This window comes from Pyxicephalus adspersus, chromosome 9 (genome assembly GCF_032062135.1).
Source record: "Pyxicephalus adspersus chromosome 9, UCB_Pads_2.0, whole genome shotgun sequence".
Lineage (NCBI taxonomy): Eukaryota > Metazoa > Chordata > Amphibia > Anura > Pyxicephalidae > Pyxicephalus > Pyxicephalus adspersus.
The window spans coordinates 61,008,650-61,026,322 of record NC_092866.1 but is presented as its reverse complement, the minus strand read 5'-3'; the positions used below and the strand labels follow the sequence as shown (position 1 = coordinate 61,026,322).

General features: G+C 37.8%; 2 protein-coding genes across 2 annotated transcripts in view; one reads left to right on the top strand and one right to left on the bottom strand.

The window, feature by feature from the left end:
- LOC140338161 (poliovirus receptor-like) overlaps positions 1 to 4,943 on the top strand; it is a 12,767-nt gene extending 7,824 nt beyond the window's left edge. The window contains exons 4-6 of the mRNA XM_072422242.1: positions 813 to 908; positions 990 to 1,415; positions 2,946 to 4,943. Of these exons, the coding sequence (XP_072278343.1) occupies positions 813 to 908; positions 990 to 1,415; positions 2,946 to 3,004 (581 nt within the window). The 3' untranslated portion in view covers positions 3,005 to 4,943. The remainder of the gene's footprint in view (positions 1 to 812; positions 909 to 989; positions 1,416 to 2,945) is intronic.
- An 81-nt stretch (positions 4,944 to 5,024) lies between these two features.
- On the bottom strand, positions 5,025 to 17,454 carry TPH1 (tryptophan hydroxylase 1). Its single transcript, XM_072422241.1, has 11 exons — positions 17,267 to 17,454; positions 12,810 to 12,947; positions 11,940 to 12,123; positions 11,338 to 11,438; positions 10,087 to 10,154; positions 8,663 to 8,859; positions 8,255 to 8,390; positions 7,533 to 7,659; positions 7,169 to 7,264; positions 6,902 to 7,035; positions 5,025 to 5,346 (listed from the first exon to the last, which is right to left on the bottom strand). Exons 1-11 carry the CDS (start codon positions 17,354 to 17,356, stop codon positions 5,172 to 5,174), a joined length of 1,446 nt encoding a protein of 481 aa, XP_072278342.1. The 5' UTR covers positions 17,357 to 17,454; the 3' UTR covers positions 5,025 to 5,171.
- Positions 17,455 to 17,673: the final 219 nt, after the last annotated feature.

Sequence of the window (17,673 nt, the reverse complement as noted above, 5' to 3'; positions counted from 1 at the left end):
TCCCTCCATCTCTCCCCACTCTCCCTTCTCTTCCCTCTCTCTCTCCTTCCTCTCTTTCCCCACTCCATCTTTCTCTCATCTTTGCTCATATTTCTCAACCCCTCTCCCCCAAATGTTCAAATGCTGGTTCAGTAGGAAGCAATGCAGCGTTTAGGGCTGCCAAGTGGTTACCAAGAATCTGAAATGTTGCGGTTGCAGTTCCTTACGCCTTCCTTACACCACAGATCAGCTTCCTTGAGTGAGACAATACATGTATATTCATACTATGGTGAGGATAAAGCTACATGTAACGTCTCACCCATAATAGCACATTTAAAAATTAATTGGGGTAAATGCTGGGAATGCTTGACCCTCTGCGAGTCCAAACCTTGCCTTTCTGTTAGGTTACAGTCACAAATGTATTCACCTACATAATATTGCTTGCATCAGTTTTGCTTTCTATTCACTCGAAGTCTTGAAATCAGTGTTTCCTGGCCTTTTTAACATAGGGGAACCAATGAAATAAATTTTTGGTCTTCAGGGAGTGTGTGTGGTGATCAGTAGCACAATTGCCTCCTATATTGCTGGTCAATAGTAAGAATGTCTTTCTTACAGATAATTATTTATTGATTATTAGTAGTATTGGACCTGAGAGTCACAAATTGCTCATTGATCAAGAAACCCTAAGCAGCCCCTGGAGGAACCCTAGATGAGAAACATTGCTTTTCATCGTTGTTTTAACTATTATAAGTTGTGATTTCTACAAATAAGAGCATGATTACAAGAAATGGATTTCCCAGTTTGATATATTTTTCGGATTTGTGTCATTACAGAGCCATCCGGTAATCTGTTGTCTACAATACTAAACATCAATCTGATCCCTGTAATCTTGGCTATAATAGCAGTTTTTGCGGTGGGTATATTTAAAGGTAAGTCATCACAAATTGATAAGGAAATCTGAAAACTTTGTTGATAATACATTAAAATATCCATTTTATCTCTTTCTGCAGTACCACCAAAGATTTCAGACATTGTGGGACTGGATGATTTGGTTCATATGAAGAGATCAGCTCTGACCTTCATGGTTTCTGGTTTCAAACTAAAAGAAATTGAAATACATTTGTACATAAAGAGAGCAGGATTAGAAGAAAAATATAAAGTGGCATCCTGGAAATATCTTTCCCACAATGTGAAGCAGTCTACAGAAGACCATGCGAGTGGAGGAATTGGTATGGTGAACTACAGTGAGGTCTCTTCCCAGAAAAATGAAATCCTACCTCTCAAACTAAAAGGAAGCTTCATGTTCTACAGCTGTCTGTGTTCTACTCATATAACTCCGGACAAAGACATGGATGAAGGGGCAGAATTATTCATAGAAGTGATACACCCTGCTAGGACATTCCAGACTGTAAGCCAGATGTTAAACATAAGCGAAGGTAAGCTCCAAAGGCACAAAATCTAATGAAATTAAATTTTATAAGGAGCTAACGTTATATACTTAGTACAGCATTGTGTTAATGGAGAGCTCCATATATGCTTACATTTATCCGGAACACTTATTAGGAAGATTTATAGTATGCGTGCCATCCTTTAGACAAGTAAATGAGTATCAGAATTTGTATTTTTGTCTGCCCGGTCTAGAGATTCACAAGGAAAAGCAGCTCATGCCTCATTCTTCGCTCTCCTGCTATCATCTGTCTATCTGATCCTATCAGCCAATGTTAACTTTCTGCATTTTTCTAAAGTCGTCATCCATCCCCCTCATTCCCCCACCACCTACCCAGGGCCTGGCATCTTTGGTTCTTCTGTCTGAAGTGTAGGGTGCAGAGCACCTGGCTCCTCGGAGGTTGAACAGCAGGGACCTTCCTGCCCCTGACAACTAGCAGCCAACAGTAATGGTTCATGTTGTGTCATTTAACAACCATTGGGTCCCCAAAAATCACAGCAAAGAGCATTCTGTTAGCTGATATTTCCCTGCTGTGTACCTCCCTGAAGAATGATGGCACAGAAGATGTCCCAGCATCCAATGCTCCTGGTCCTTACACTCAAAGTAGGGGTATTAGGAATGGGCCTGCTTAAAGTGGAACAAAATTCTGAAAATACTAACATTTCCCTGATCCATCACAGATGCAGCCATTTTCTTTCTCTATCTCTTCTGCATTGCGATCTTTGACCATCTTGATTGGCCAGGCTGGAATGACGTAGCTTAATGACGTGAATTTTGACAAATGGCTGGAGATCAGTTGGATGTCATTTTGTTTAAAGTGGTCCTTTAGCTCCACTCTTTGAAATGTAAGCAGATCATGGATAGTGGCAGAGGTTTGATGAATGCTATACATAGCTATCTAAATATATAAAGATGTGATAAAAACCCCAAAATCCCTTCATGAATGAAAGAACTGAATCCAAATGAATAGAGGGAATGGGTCAGGGACAGTTGGGTTGGGGGAAGAAATGCCTACATGCATACATCAAGTACAATACACATGGTCCTTCTTTTTGCTTGCATATCAGCTATTGCTTTTAGCTTTTTCCTTAAATGATTAGATAATAATTATACGAACATTATTGGATGATGCACACCAATACCAAAAAAAGATACTTGGATATAGAAAGGCCAACATAAAAGAGACAATGGATGAGAAGGTGTGCATGTATGTTCTTTAGCTACTGGGTCTGATTTCATAAGGTTCTCCAAGACTGGCGGAGATATACTATCATGGGAGAACCTGGGTGATCAAGCAAACCTAGAATAGATTTTCCAAAAAAAATTGTTTATTGTTTTTAACCCTGGATCAGAGCCATTCAAGGCTAGCATGATCACCCAGGTTCACCTGTGATAGTTTTCCCTAAAAGAACATGTAATAAACAGGGACATTAAGGAGCTGTGTCTGATGACATTTTGAAGACAGTAATTAAACTTATTGCAGGTATTGACACTGTTTGTCTTTCTTTACCTTTTAAAGCCGAACGAGTTGGTAAACCATTCACATCCAAGAATTTGGGGACCCACGTTGGCCAGTAGATGGTCTTCTTCCGAAGAATGTCCTCCTTCCATCTGCCTTCTATAGACCTTCAATGGTATGAAGAAAAGGATACAAACCCATGGCCATGATTGAAGTGATGTGAAAGATGATTTGTAAAGATCTACATCCATTCTGAAATAAAATCCTGAGACAGAGGACACTGGGATAACATTAAACACAACAAATCCTATTTCTAAAAAAATGTCATCCAACCTGTGCCAACCCTCATCCCACAGTACCCAGTGTTACTAGAAATACTCTATGGTCCGTTATTTGTCCATTTGGTCAGCATGATTTTGCACCAGTCTTAATTCTATTCAATTCATTTATTATTATATGGAAATGTACAGTAAATGCTTACTTTTAACAGATCTTGCAGCAACTTTACATGTTTGCATTAATATATTTCTAAGAATATAATGTTTTATTAAAAAAAAAAAATCTTATACTTAAAACAACCTTTTAGTGTTAGTTCTTGCTGAGCTCAAGTCTGGTGACTTTGCCTAGGCTGAGATGACATCATCAGTTTGCTGCAGATAGGAAGAGGAGTAAGGCAGCAACATTGCAACTTTATAAGGTGTTAAAGTTAGTTAATAATAAAGTTAGTTTACTAGGTTCTAGGGCCAGTTTTAGAGTAGGGAAAAAACTGGACATTTGTGAAGGGAACTGCAATACTGTTCAGGCAAGGCCCCTATTTTTTATTTGCCCGGGACCCCATTTTGTCTAAAACCTTCCCTGCTAGTTTCATCTCATTTCGTTTGGGGAAAGTTGTTTACAAAGCTCAATACCTAAAACTGTATTTTTACATACTGTGTAAGAGCAATGATTTATCTTGCTCTCTGCCTGCCAGTCTGCTCTGTATTATTTCCAGTTAGAGTTAGAGAGTTTAAAGACAAGCAATCTGCTCCATATTATTTCCAGTGAAAGAGAGAGAGTCTGAAAGCAAGCAGTCTATGCTGTATTCCCTCTATAGAAAACCCTTTGGGTCTCCTCCGTCCATTGGGCCTAATTCATCAATGAAATGCGTGTACACTGGATGCGTGTACATTCGCGCCGGTCAGTGACCTCTATTAGTGTGAGTCGGGCCCGAGTTCTAGTAAAGTTCTAGAGTTTTCTGCAAAGATCTCAAATACACCAATTAAGGCGATTGATTTTCAGCTCCACGATTCAGAAGGAGATGTTAACCTCAATGATGAGGTGATAGCAATTGATTAGCGCACACCTGCGCCCTGTTCTGTGCGCATCTCCAGTCCATTTTACAGGTCAGTTTGAATCTTTAATGCTTGATGTTTTTTTTTAAGTGTTACTTTTTTATGTTACATTCTACTCATTCACAAACTTGCTTCATTTAAAGGGACATTTGTTGCACTTCTTGTTACTTTTTCTTTTGGTTGCAACACTACAAACTCATTTCTATTAAGCTGGATATATACTAAGTGGCACTTTCTAATATGTCATCACACAATAGTATGAGTGTAAAAAAATATGCGAACAAACATTTGTGACCTCATAAAAATTTTGTTCCAGTTTGACTTTAGAGAAATCAAATATTTTAGTAAAGGATTATAGGCAAACATGTTATAATACATGTATTAAGGAACATTTAGTGATTTCACTTGTGTGTGAATGTCAAAATACATTTAAATGTATACAAATACATATGCATTTTCATTATTACTATTTTAACTGGACTGGTTTGTGTGTGATTGTTAATTTCATCTGTTGCTGCAATGTTTTTGTGCCTGGTCTGTAATGCCAGTTTCGGTAGTTTACCAATTCTTCAGCAATGTGTCATTTTTTCCACAAGTATTGAGTACAAATGTCTGCATGGTTTCCACACCAAACTCCTACTTGACCCCCCTCGTTGCCTTTGTCACATATTGGTATTTGAATGTATTATGTGTATATTCCTTTTCTGAATAAACTGTCATGATTTTATCTCTTTTGTTTGTTTGTTTTTTTATAGCCTGACATTTGCACTCATGTTGATTTGCCGCCACACAACTCCTGTGTTGTATGAACTATATAACCTAAACAGTTTATAAAAATAAATTTCCTGACACAACTGTAACATATAATTTCACTGATAAATAATATCCTGAAACAAACACGTAAGTAAAAATTTAAATTCCGGAAAGTTATATCCTCCGTGGTCTCTGAATTCCATCAGACACCAAGTTGCTTGTTCATTTTGTTCAGGGCATCGCTGACAATGTCCAATTCATGGCGTAAGTCACTCACCACATCGGTGATACTCTTGGTGTCTTTTAGTACCTGGACGCTCTGGGTGTATGGGTTGTATTTCAGTCCGAAGGGGCGCTTAATTGTCTTTGCAAACTCTCTAGAGAAAGGAAATGAATATATTATTGCAATACATCAGCTAAGTATAGCTTTATCGTTTAAATCAGTGTTTCTCAACCAGGGTTCCTCCAGAAATTTCTAGGGGTTCATTGAGCAATTAGCGATCTGTGGCTCTTAGGTCAGTTACTATTGACACCAATTAACTTTTTGGCTTGCTTCATTTTTAATATGCTCATGGTAAACCTCAACAGTAAATCAATAAGTACAACAAAGTTTGCAATCATTACTGGGCCCATGGGGCTCACAGTCATAGTCATAAAAGGCATTTTTCACAATGACTATCACATTAATGTCCACTAATTAGCTAGTTGGGCCTCTTGCCGTACCCATTACTACCCCTTGAAATTTTCATTTATGCTTAATATTTCTATAGTAATGAATTTGCATGTTAAAGAAAAAAAATCAAAACTGGTTTCCATTTTAGAAGGGTCAGCCGTGTCCAAGTATTCGCATTTCATTTTTGCCACGAGAATTTTCATTGGACTGGACCAGTTGCAGTTTGCACGACTTAGCCAGAAAGTAAAAAAAACAGCCATATATTTGTGGTATGTGCTCCAAGGCAAGATGTTTATTTTTGAACATTTGAGGATGTTAGGTTTGCTAGTTAAGGTTTTTATTGGTGCATGTTTCAGCTTAGAGTAGCTCAAGGTTAGCAAATGCAATTAGAGTTTGTTTTGGGTTGGACCGCATATTAAGAGTGATAGTGATTAGATTGACATAAAGTTGTATTTTATTACCTTTTTGTTGCCCTCCCTACTTTATTTTCACTTCTTTAGGTCTAGTAATTTTTAATATCATGGCACCACCATGTGTCCATCAACATGTCCAATAAACATTTCTAGTGACCATTAAGGCCACTCTTATTGGATCGGTAAATGGCAATTGGCAAGGCTTAACCACAATATCATGGAGATCAAACCCTAGTAACACAATTTATTTTAATCACAGAGGACAAGAGGAATATTTTGAGTGATAGAGGTAAACGATCACATAAGAATTCAATAGGGTTTATTCACTAAAGAAAATAGGCTGTTCATATAGCAAAGTGAATTATTCTCTTGTAAAGAATATTTTACCTAATAAGCTTAATGAATGAGATCAACTTCTAAAGACTTTAACTATCCAATAATATACAAGAAAAATGTTTCTTAGATTTTCGTGCCTATTAGTTTATTCCTTGCAAATTGTATTTTCACCACATTCATTTGCAAGGTGATAATGTACCTTGGTAAGGTAACAGCCTAAATTCCTTTAATAAATCAGCCACAATGTGCTCACTGCTGGGTAGTTAGGTATTGGTGAGAATGCTTGAAAACCTACCCCCCCACACACTGCAAAACCTTAAGAAGCCACTAGAGGGAGCCCCAATACCACTTTTTTTTACATTTGTTTCTGCTAGTATTTATCCAGCACAATACCCTATCAAGAATTTAGGATTAGTTTATAGGTATAAAACACGGCCCTCTACTATTTGAACGACAGGCTGAACATTAGTAACAGTGCAATATAATTATTCTAAATAATAAAGTACTTACCTCATTTTTTCTTTGGCTTCTTCAAAACTATCAGAGTAAAAGTAGACATCCTGGAAGGTGGTGATAATACATTCCTGGTTGCAGGTCACAACAGGGTCAAAAGGCTTCACTTTGGCATTACCGGAGAGCGAGTGCTGGAAGAAACCATGTAATCAGTGATATTACCTTCACCTGCCGGTGGTTTTATGTTTTGGTTAATTAGTGTATATCATTCAATTGTTATTTTATTTAGTAAAATGATCAGTTAGACATCGCACTGAAACTTACTTTGAGTTCACTGATGGAGGAGAGCAAACCAGCTCCGTATACCTTCAGCTTCCCGTCTTGTTTGCAAAGACCAAACTCCACCGTGAAAAAGTAGCACTGCATGAAGAATGAAGAATTATAGGTAAGTGAAATTCACATATACAGTCAGAAACATTCCGATATATTCCTGGACAGTTTTAATTTACAGCCATGTTGTTTTTCCTTAATTTTATGCTGTCCATGTTCCAATTGGAGAGAGTTAAGAACAAGTGATTTATACAAAATTAAAATGAATTTCCATCTAGGACAATTGTCACCATTGGATTATTGCCCCAAGTACCAGTTTTGGGTCAATTGGTTAATCCACAAAAGGGTTTCTACGTACCGTAGCCAGTTTTTGTACAGCTTCATCAGATGCCCCCAAAGATGCCAGACCGATCTCCTGAGAAAACTGGGCAAAGCTTGGCTCTGCTAGGAGGGGGACGTGTCCGAGGAGTTCATGGCAGGTGTCACTGGAAGAAGAAATAAAATGTTGTTACAAAGATCTACATTGATATTACGTTACACTCAAATTGTATCGCTATTGTATGTATGTTATCCTCGACTTGCATCCTGCTTGCAACTGGACAGCACAGGGAGAAGCAGCACGGTGCTGAGGTAAAGCCATGCACCGTACAGACTATTTAATCCGTACAAACTAGAATGCCACCTTTAGGGAGCAAGACCCATGAGGTTTTCTATTCTTAATGGGGCAAAGATAGTTCCATGTTTGGAGAAGTGCAGGACATGTAACCTGGTTTCATTCATGCACAATGGAATGGAAGAAGGGGTGCTCTGTGGTTGGGGAACAGTCGGTCATGTGACCCCTTTAAATCTGTACAACAACTTTTTGCTTTGCCCTGAAATTCGCACATTGACATGCAATTAAGTGTAACCTGCTGTAGATGTAAAATGTACCATGTGATCTCTCATCAGCTGCCTTGTATGCTTTTTTGGTGTCTAGACATTTATAGCTGTGGCTGGTAATGCTAGCAGAGTTCAGGCAAATGTGAGATGTTGGGAAAAAGATGCCGATTAAACAGAATCATAGACTGTAGAGATACTTACGGCTCAGGTGTGTAGAGGGGATCGGAGCTGTGTCGGACGTATTGTGTGCAGTGGAAAACCCGGAACGCTAAACCAGCCAGGAAATCTCTTGGGGATAAATACCCGGCCACGGGGCGGATAGTGAAGCCTGTGCGCTCTGGAATAAAACACATATTGCTGTTAATAGGAATAGATACCCAAGATAAAATAATAAAATAAAAAATAAATAAAACCATGTGGTCCATTGAGTTTGCCATTTTGTTTTTTTTTATTACCATTTTTGTCCCATGCATTTCTAAATTCACTTACTGTTCACATACCCTTCCTCAAATCAATGAGATCATTAAGCCCCTCCTGCACCTTCAGTTACCCCAATCTGGATTGTTCTTTTTTTTTGCAAGCTCTAATATCTCCCTCGCCCATTCATACCTTTCAGAAAGCGGGAGACGTCCTCCAGTTGTGGTATGTTGTCCTCACGGTAGCCGCAATGTTTGTTCAGCAGGGGGAGGTTCTTCAGGTACTCCCGGCACGCGTGAGTTGGGTACAATTTATTGAGCTCCCGGAAAACAGTGCCCCAAGTCTTCACCTCCTCTTCTGTAAAGTCGATACGATGAATTGGGTCCCCACTATTAAATAAAAGAGACTTTTAATATTTTCACTTATTCATTACATATTTATATTTAAATCCTGGACTCTATGAATATTCTGTAATTGTTTGTAGATAGGGTCAGCCATATTTGCTCAATATACTAATTATATATAAAAATGCCCCTATGTGGCTGATATCTAATCTCAACTGTTCTTAGGCATTAGGAAGGGACAGATTACAAATTTGCAGTTAACCCAACTTTTTAAGCCCAATTAACAGTTACAATGTTAGTTTTCTCCACGTTCAAACCATCATAGCAGTATTTTTTTTTTGGAAATCCACCAATAACATAGACCACATGTAATTGACCACATCTAAATAGACCACACTTTCATCCTTTGGCCTTCTCTCCTTCCTCAAGAACTTATTACAACTACTTCCAATTTATTTTCACATATCCCTAATTACCATACAGGGAAATTCTTCAAAGACGATCAGTACATCACACTACTTTGCTTCAATCCATGCATCTCAATCTTACCAATATGCTCTCCACCCTCCACTGAAGAAGCCGTTACGGCGAAACGCGTCGGGATATGGAGAATTTACTGATTATATGTATTTTCTGGGATAAGATTGTATGCATTTATTCTGCATGTATACCATGTTTAGCTGAGCTCTGTATAGCTTTGTAATACTGAATATAACTGACGTTTTAAAACACTATTGTTGCTTTAAAGAACCGTTCTTTTGTTCCTCCTCTAATATGTTATTTAAACACAAGGCTTGGCCACTCATCATTTTGTAAAATTATGCCATCTGGGATTCTACTTTCCTAACATTACACTACAATTACAATTAACCAGTATTATTTTTATTAATAATTTAATTACATTTTGTTCTTTTTTCTAATCCTTTACCTTAGCTATTGCTAATTAAATGCTTCTCAGGATCAATAAAAGCCACACACTAGTTATAGTTAGTTATATAGTTATATTACTACTCCCTCTTTGCAAATAATGTGCCTGTTGTGCAGCACAAATCCTTGGAGGGAAATAAACTCTGCCCATAAAATATATGTATCTGGCAAATATTATTCTTTTATTTACTTTACCTTACTTTTATTACTTTTACTACATACATTTAAGTCAGCTCAGTGATAAAAGGATCAAACTTTAAAAATAGAATCCTTTCTATACAGTGTTTTTTATCAGTGAATATCAACAAAACATAAAGGTGGCATATGATAGGTGTATGTACGTACTGTTTATAATTCATTGCAACATCTGCAAAATATTTCCTCCTCTTACGGTACACATTGTCCTTGAATCCCTATGAAAAAAAAAGAAAAGAAGATCTTCAGTTTTGTAACTATATATAAATTGTATACAGGTAGTCCCCAGGTTATATACGAGATAGGGACTGTAGGTTTGTTCTTAAGTTGAATTTGTATGTAAGTCAGAACAGGTACATTATTTTATTCTAATGCAATTCGCACAGATGTTTGTCTCAACATATTATTAGGCAGCATGGTGTCAGTTACTGTATAATATCAGTTATATCAGTTAATCACAAACAAAGCAAGGAAAGAAAAAACTTTATGGAGCCTAGACATTCATTAACTTCTGGAGCAAACTGTGTTTTGATATGCAAAAAGAAACAAGAGTTACAAGAGCTTGCAGAAGAGCACAGTCCTTAAGATCACCCACGACCTCATCTGTATTTAGCAAAAGATTTCTTCTGCAAGTCATGCAAACCACTCCCCTATCAAGCTCCTGTCCTTCACACCAGCAAGCAGGGAATCCTTGTTCGTATCTAGAAATCATTTGTATGTCGGATATCCTTAACTCAGGGACTACATGTATATATATAATGAAATTATAATATTATATTGTTACATAATATTTTATATTATTATTACTATTATAAAGAAATATATATGACATTCTAAAATGTATAGGATCTATCCAACCAAAAGTTATATTTGTTTGTATTTACATTTGAAGCCTGGGGGAGGAGTTGATGCCTTTTTCTTGCCTTTTTTCCAGATAAGATGGTACCTCCCTGCCACACTTTCCTTATTCTGTTCACCTGGAAGTTTTGGGAGTCCTCACCCACCTTGGTGTGTTCCAGCCCCTCCCATAACATTCTCCATTCTATGTAATCTAATAGATAGCAGGGATGTTAGGTGCCTCGCATTATGGATCCCCCCAATAGGCTGAGACTGTCAGGGGGTCTCCAGCAATTACCAAACATCCTTTTCAGCTGACCTGGCCCTTTTTATTTAAAAAAAAAAAAACAGAAACTGAGCTCTGATCTAAGTACTATTAAAGTATCCCAAATTAAACCATAGAGTCCATTTATAAATTTTGTACCCCAATTTACCCTTTTTTTACAATGGATTTAATGAATATAGTCTGAAACATAAGTAAAACTTGGGTGTATCTTAGATGAAAACCTTTTTTAAATAAAATTCCTTATATTAGAATAGTCATGTGTTTTTATCATTACTCACAGGATGGTCTGCATCCAGGTCAGATCCATACATCAAAACTCTGTTTGCACATTTATCCAGATCGGAGATCTTGGTGGGAAACCAAGGAACACTTTCCATATCTAGTAACATAAAAAATATGCCAATTTAAAATTTCCTTTTTTAAAAAAATAATAGATTTCTTCCTCCCTTTGCTCAATAAGCCCCATAAATCTGGTCTATCATTTGCAGAGAACTGCATATTCTCAATGCCTGTGGCTACAATTCATGCCCCGTTCAAAATGTTTGCACTTGTAGCCACTCCATTGGGCTGTACAGGGTGGAGACTACAAGTGTGACCACGCCCATCCATGATATATAATGCAATCATGGGACATGACTTGTCCCATGCTCTGCTGCCCTCTAGTGTTTAGCCTGAAATAGTGAAAACCACCAGCACAGGCTATCTGCTCCAAACAAAATTTTGTAAAGTATACTTGGGATTCAGCTATACCCAGTGCAATTTAAAACCTGGCATTAACTTAAAAATTAAAGAAAATAGTAAGGATATTCTGGGTGTGTGTTATCACTCCTTAGCCTAACAAATGCCATGGTTGCCACATGGCAGGTCCTGAACTGCTCACCATCTTCCTCCACGCAGAAGTTGTCCCCTGGATTCATGGTGATCAGGTTGACGTGGGGTCGGAGCAGTTGGACGATCTCATTCAGCTGTTCTCTGTTGCTGTCACAGTCCAGGAATATCTCAAACTCTGAGTTTCTTCTCTTTGATTTCCGAGATTCAATGTGAATCAGATTCACATGCTTTTCCTGAGGAAATTATGGAGATCACAATGATTATAGGGCAAGACATGCATCCTGTGCGTCAGATAGGCCCACGGTCTACTAAATGAGTGCATCATCCATCACCGACATATAAAATTTGTAACAGGAATTTAAATTAAAGAACAGAATGATAAAGTACCTGATGAGAAATAAAAGCACAAAGCACCCTATTGAAAGTTTGATAAATACATTTCCCTTTAGACATCCCCTTAGGTAAGGGCTAAAGAAGGATTCATTAAATAAAGAGGTAATATAAGATTTCTATAACAGTATTAAGCTCAGGCAGGTGATATAACAACCTCTTTGGGGATCTTAGTGACACTGGGTCCATATATCTACACTAACAGGGATAGAATATAAGTGAATACCAGCACACACACCTATCCCCAGGAAAGGAAAAAGCAACACCTGTTCGCATATTCTGATAGGAAGTGATGTGACAGAGATGCCGCTGCTTCTCCTTTCGCAAGCTGGGGGAGTGACAAGACCTGCAAACTTTAAAGTGTAACTAAAGTTCAAAAAATAAACTGCTAGGAGTTTTTGGAAGAAGAGAACTGCTGGTAACAATATAACTTCAAGACCAGCATGATATGAGAGCAGTGGGGCTGGGGGACTGAATGAATAGAAGTAGAAATCTGTTAGCTGGTAAAACAACTCATGGGATGACCTACCTGAAAAAGTTTAAGTGCCTTTACAAGTCCACCGACTTCATTCTTCAGAGAAAAGATAACAGACGCCCGTCCCTTTTCAGCAACACTTTCATTGTTTTCCTTGTTGTCTTCGATCTTCATATAATTTGATTTGTTGAACTGGAAGAGAAGAAATTACCAATGATATTTTTATTGGTTATACATCCGGTTATCCGTGGTACCTACCGTTCCTTTATATACACACAGACATGACATGTCTGAAACAATACTTGTAAGTTAACAAAGACAACTGCGGCTTTTAGCTCATTTCACAAAGGTGGATCACTCTTTAAAACAACCGACAGCTATTTTCAGCCAATGAGATTTAAATATTTTTACGCTTTTGTAAAGTAAGCTTTATATATTAAAGAATGTCCAGCCGCAAGGGGTTCAAAGAGCATGCAAAAAGAAATGCAAAAGTGCTGCTTCTGCCTGGATCCCCAAGTAAGAACAACTTTTAATACATATATATATCTTGCCGATTCCAAAAAACAAGGATTCTTGATTACTGTACGTCCATCTACAATGCTAACATTTGACTTATAGTTACAAATTTATGACTTTTGTGACTTCACAAACACAACCTCACAGCTCACATTTGAATAATAATTCAAAAAAGCTATAACCACAGTACCCAAAATATCTGGAAACCCAGCTAGCATTGCCAAGGAACATTCTGCAATCTTCTAAACCCTTAGGGTTTGTTCACATGGATGGTCATCTTGGTGGGTACCACTTACCAGGAGCCCAATGGTAACCTCTAAGTGCCCAGGAGTGGCTACAAGTGGTTAAAATAGGCGATTAGCAAATACCTAAAAACTCTAAAATAGTAACAATAGTGTTACTATTGTCTTGGATACAGGGGAAAGAGGTAGAGAAAGCTGGAACTCATTCACTCAAAAGCTTCCAAAATGACTTTTAAACCTTCAATACTAGAAAATATTTGGAAGGCACCTAGAATATGGTGCTGTTCATGTCTATGAAAGAGTTGAGCAGCTGATCGCTCATAAGACGCTGCATGTAGCATTCACCACAACACTGCAACACAACTGCACCACCTGCTTAATACCTTCAAAACCTAATTTTCCAACTTTGTCAATCATGTTAATTATAATGAAAGATCATGGTAGTTCCTTCATCCTTCCCTACCATTGGGAATCTCAGGTTTTACGTTCCATATGACCAAGCCGTTAAACACATATATGGTTCATGCTGAAAAACAACAATTCCCATAAACTTATCTAGAAAAGTTCAATAACATGCACAGATACTGATCCCATGGAGAACATACATACATATCACCATGCCATAGATAGAAGTTGGAGACGAGCTTCAGAGCAAACCTGACCATTGATGTGTATACCACAGAGGTAAGATATTTCGGCTTGGATATAGGCAATCTATAGATAAGATATAGGATGTACCGGGGAAGGAGGGGAGGTGATCATCTGTAACATGCAAACATGGAGGAAGTATTTATTACAGCTGCAACATCTGTTTACTTTAAGCACACATTTCAGATCTGGCGTATCATTCACATGGAGGAAATGGATAGAAAATGAAACTTGTAAATTCTATGTACAGAAGTTAATGATTTTCCTGCTTAATATTATGTTTGCCAGTAAAGTGGAGGAAAGCTTTAAACTAATGCTAGAGAAGCAGCAGGACTGCAGAGTAGAGATGAACTCCAATGACCTTCTTAGTCCGTCTAGAGACACGATCACGTATAATCCTATGGAAGTCTGGTGAGGAAAGATTTCAGCCTTGGCGGATGGCGGGTCAGAGACAGGGCTCTGCTCATATGAGGTGTTATTCTTACTAGATCAAGGATGTTTTTGGGATTAAAGAACTGTCCATTTAGAAGCCTGAAAGTGTTTGGAAGAATGAACTCTTGAGTTGCAGCTGGCACATAAAGAATTCTATTACTGGAAGGTTTGTTATCTGGTGGGTCTCCAAATGGATGGCAAAACAAGTTCCTACAAACTCCATAAATGGTTGACTTTGTCTATATTTGAACAAAAATAAACATGGATGACCATTGTTGGCGCCCATTTTTTGGGAAATCTGTATTCACAGACATGGACACCTGTGGCTCCTGTATTTTCTATGGCACTGTTTAGGGCCCAGATTTGTTTTGTGAAGGGTCTGGCAAACATTCTTTGAAGATCTCTCAACCCAATGTTTAAGTGACAACCCAATTAAATCTACGAGAGATGAAGCCCAAAGGATCAAAGGATATATTCTCGTCTGAGTGAATGTTCTTAGCCTTTTTACATTTTTTACTTACATTTGTTTCCTTGAAGATTTTTTATCATATGTTTGGTGAGTTTTTTGAAGGAAGAAAAAAATCTCTTTGATGGAGCCTCAGCAGTATAAACCTAGAAAGTTCCACCCCACCAAAAGTGCTTTGACATACACCTTAAAACTGAATTCTGTCCTTCTACCCTTGGAATTCACCATAGCTTCCTTTTCTTGATACAAACCTAAGAATTTCCTCAGTTTTGTAGAAATAAGAAATCTCTAATATTACCCTGGGTCTGTAGGTGGGGTAAACAGGTACCACACATATCATATGGAACATTATGTCACATTGAGGGGTTGAGAACCGGGCGTTCCCGGGTTCACTACTTTATAATGCAGCTGCCCTAGTTGACACACAACCATGACGTTGGCATCAATTGAATGGCATGTAAAGCTGAACATAGGTAAAAAAGGTTGGCTAGGGAGCGTGGAAGTGGGGGTAAGGAGCTTGATGACTCCAGTATTGCAAAAGAGTTACTGGAGGTTAAAATGCTCAATCTGCAGAAAGTATAGAAGCTATTGGACACACTTTTAGCTGAGGTCAGCAGTGGCTATACTTATCTTAGTGCAGGTACTTTTTGCGTTTAGAAGCTCTAGGATCTATTGAATGGAATTTAATTTTGAGTAGTGACACCCCACACCCCAAGTGGTATTTGGTTATGGATACAGATTGGTAGGGTGAATCACAGGCTGGCCTCTTATATCTCTAAATTACCACATTAGATAAAGTTCACCGCCACATTCTCCACGTTTTCTACTCCCACTTTGGAGTCACATTTCCCTCAAGGTGGTCCCAATCATCCCAATGCATTCCCCATAGTCCTCCCTATATTGGGATCGGTTGATCAGTCCTCTGGGAATAAAGGAACAGAAGAACAAAACTCTTTCTTATTCCACCGTCCTTTATCTATAGTGAATTATTACATGGAGCAACCAATAATCCTTACTCAATGTTAATTTAACATTTACATGCTCTGGTGAAGAATCAATCAATACCACTGAAGACACATAGACCTGGAAGATCTTCCATTAGAGAACGGTAAATGTTTTAACATTCATTTTTTAACATCAGCTGCACAAAAAAATCTAGACATCTAAATATTGCTGGTTTAGGAAATGTTTTATATTAAGGAGATAAAATGTTTAAAAAGGGAACACCTGCTTCAATGTATCATTATTATTATTTTTATTAAACAGGATTAATATAGCGCCAACATTACATTAAATAGAGGTTGCAAATCACCGACAGATACAGACAGTGACACAGGAGGAAGAGGGGACCCTGCGCAGAAGAGCGTACAATCTAAGAGGTAAATAAAAGCATTTTGAGGCTTCAGCCAGAAGGGCTAGGGGGTTTCCTGTTATAGCAAAGTTATTACAATTGATTACACTGTAAGCAATTGATAATTTTTTTAAAATAAAAACAAGCAATCTATCTTATGGAAAACATTTACCACAGTTAGGATCATAAATGGTAATAAATGTAATGGATCATTTAAGATCGGGTGAAACAAATCGGGGATGGTGGTTCTTTCTAAAAAAATAAATACTTTATTACACTAAAGAAAAGCTGCTTAAAATATCCAAATACAGTCGCCTTTGTATTAAGCACAGCGGCTTCTACAGATAGCAATGTCGCAGTATTTTTTCATTCTTGTAAATGCTCCAGCATGAAGAAGTTTAGTTGCTAAAAGTAATTGCAACCTGCATCAGAATTGCTGTTTATATTTATATGTATATATGTATATGTATAAATTGTTAAATTACATTTAAAATACAAAGTAGATGAAACTACCAATCCCCATTTTTCTGGGTTAAATTAAATCAGCCTCAGTATTTCTAATTTTTGTATAATTGTATTTAATTGACGTTTGGATTAGTGGATACATCTAAGAATAGATGTATGTATTAAATAGATAGATAGATAGATAGATAGATAGATAGATAGATAGATAGATAGATAGATAGATAGATCTGTTTGATTTATAAAGCTACAAAAACAAATATAGGTTCATCCAACATATTGAAATCCAAAATTCGATTTTCTGTCTCAACTCCGTTACAGGTATAATATGAAGTGTTACAAGAGGACAAGGATAGATGCAGGATCCTTTGAAGTAATTATGAGTTCCACTCACCTCATTGTTCATCTGATTGTCATCAAAGCTTGTGTTCATGGAGTCGAAGGACTTCACTCTCCGGGGTCTCTCTGCTCTGCGGGTGTACATGCCTCCTTGTAGGGCTCCGGAGGTGGTCGGTGCTCCTTGGGTGCTGGTCGTCCTTTGTGCTGGTAACACTGGGTGCTTATTGTCACCCTGCTGCCAGCTACAAGTATTTATACAGAGGAGGGGGGAGGGAACATCCTAATCCTTTTCCAAAAGCAAATGGAAAAATGGGAGAGATCAACGTCAAAGGTGACATGAACAGCGTCCCATTATTATTTGATGAGGGGGGAAAAGGGAGAAAAACAGAATGACGACATTTGCTCCAAAAAGTGAGGGAGAAGGATTGTTTTGGGAAAAATTTTATTATTATAGATTGAAAT

Bases quoted from the DNA above. Each gene is read 5' to 3' on its own strand.
- TPH1 (XM_072422241.1), bottom strand. From the start codon at position 17,356: ATGTACACCCGCAGAGCAGAGAGACCCCGGAGAGTGAAGTCCTTCGAC. The intron at 7,265-7,532 runs GTACGTAGAAAC...TTCTTCATGCAG, and splicing joins CTGTACAAAAACTGGCTACG to TGCTACTTTTTCACGGTGGA. The intron at 5,347-6,901 runs GTAAGTACTTTA...TCCTTTCTCTAG, and splicing joins GAAGCCAAAGAAAAAATGAG to AGAGTTTGCAAAGACAATTA.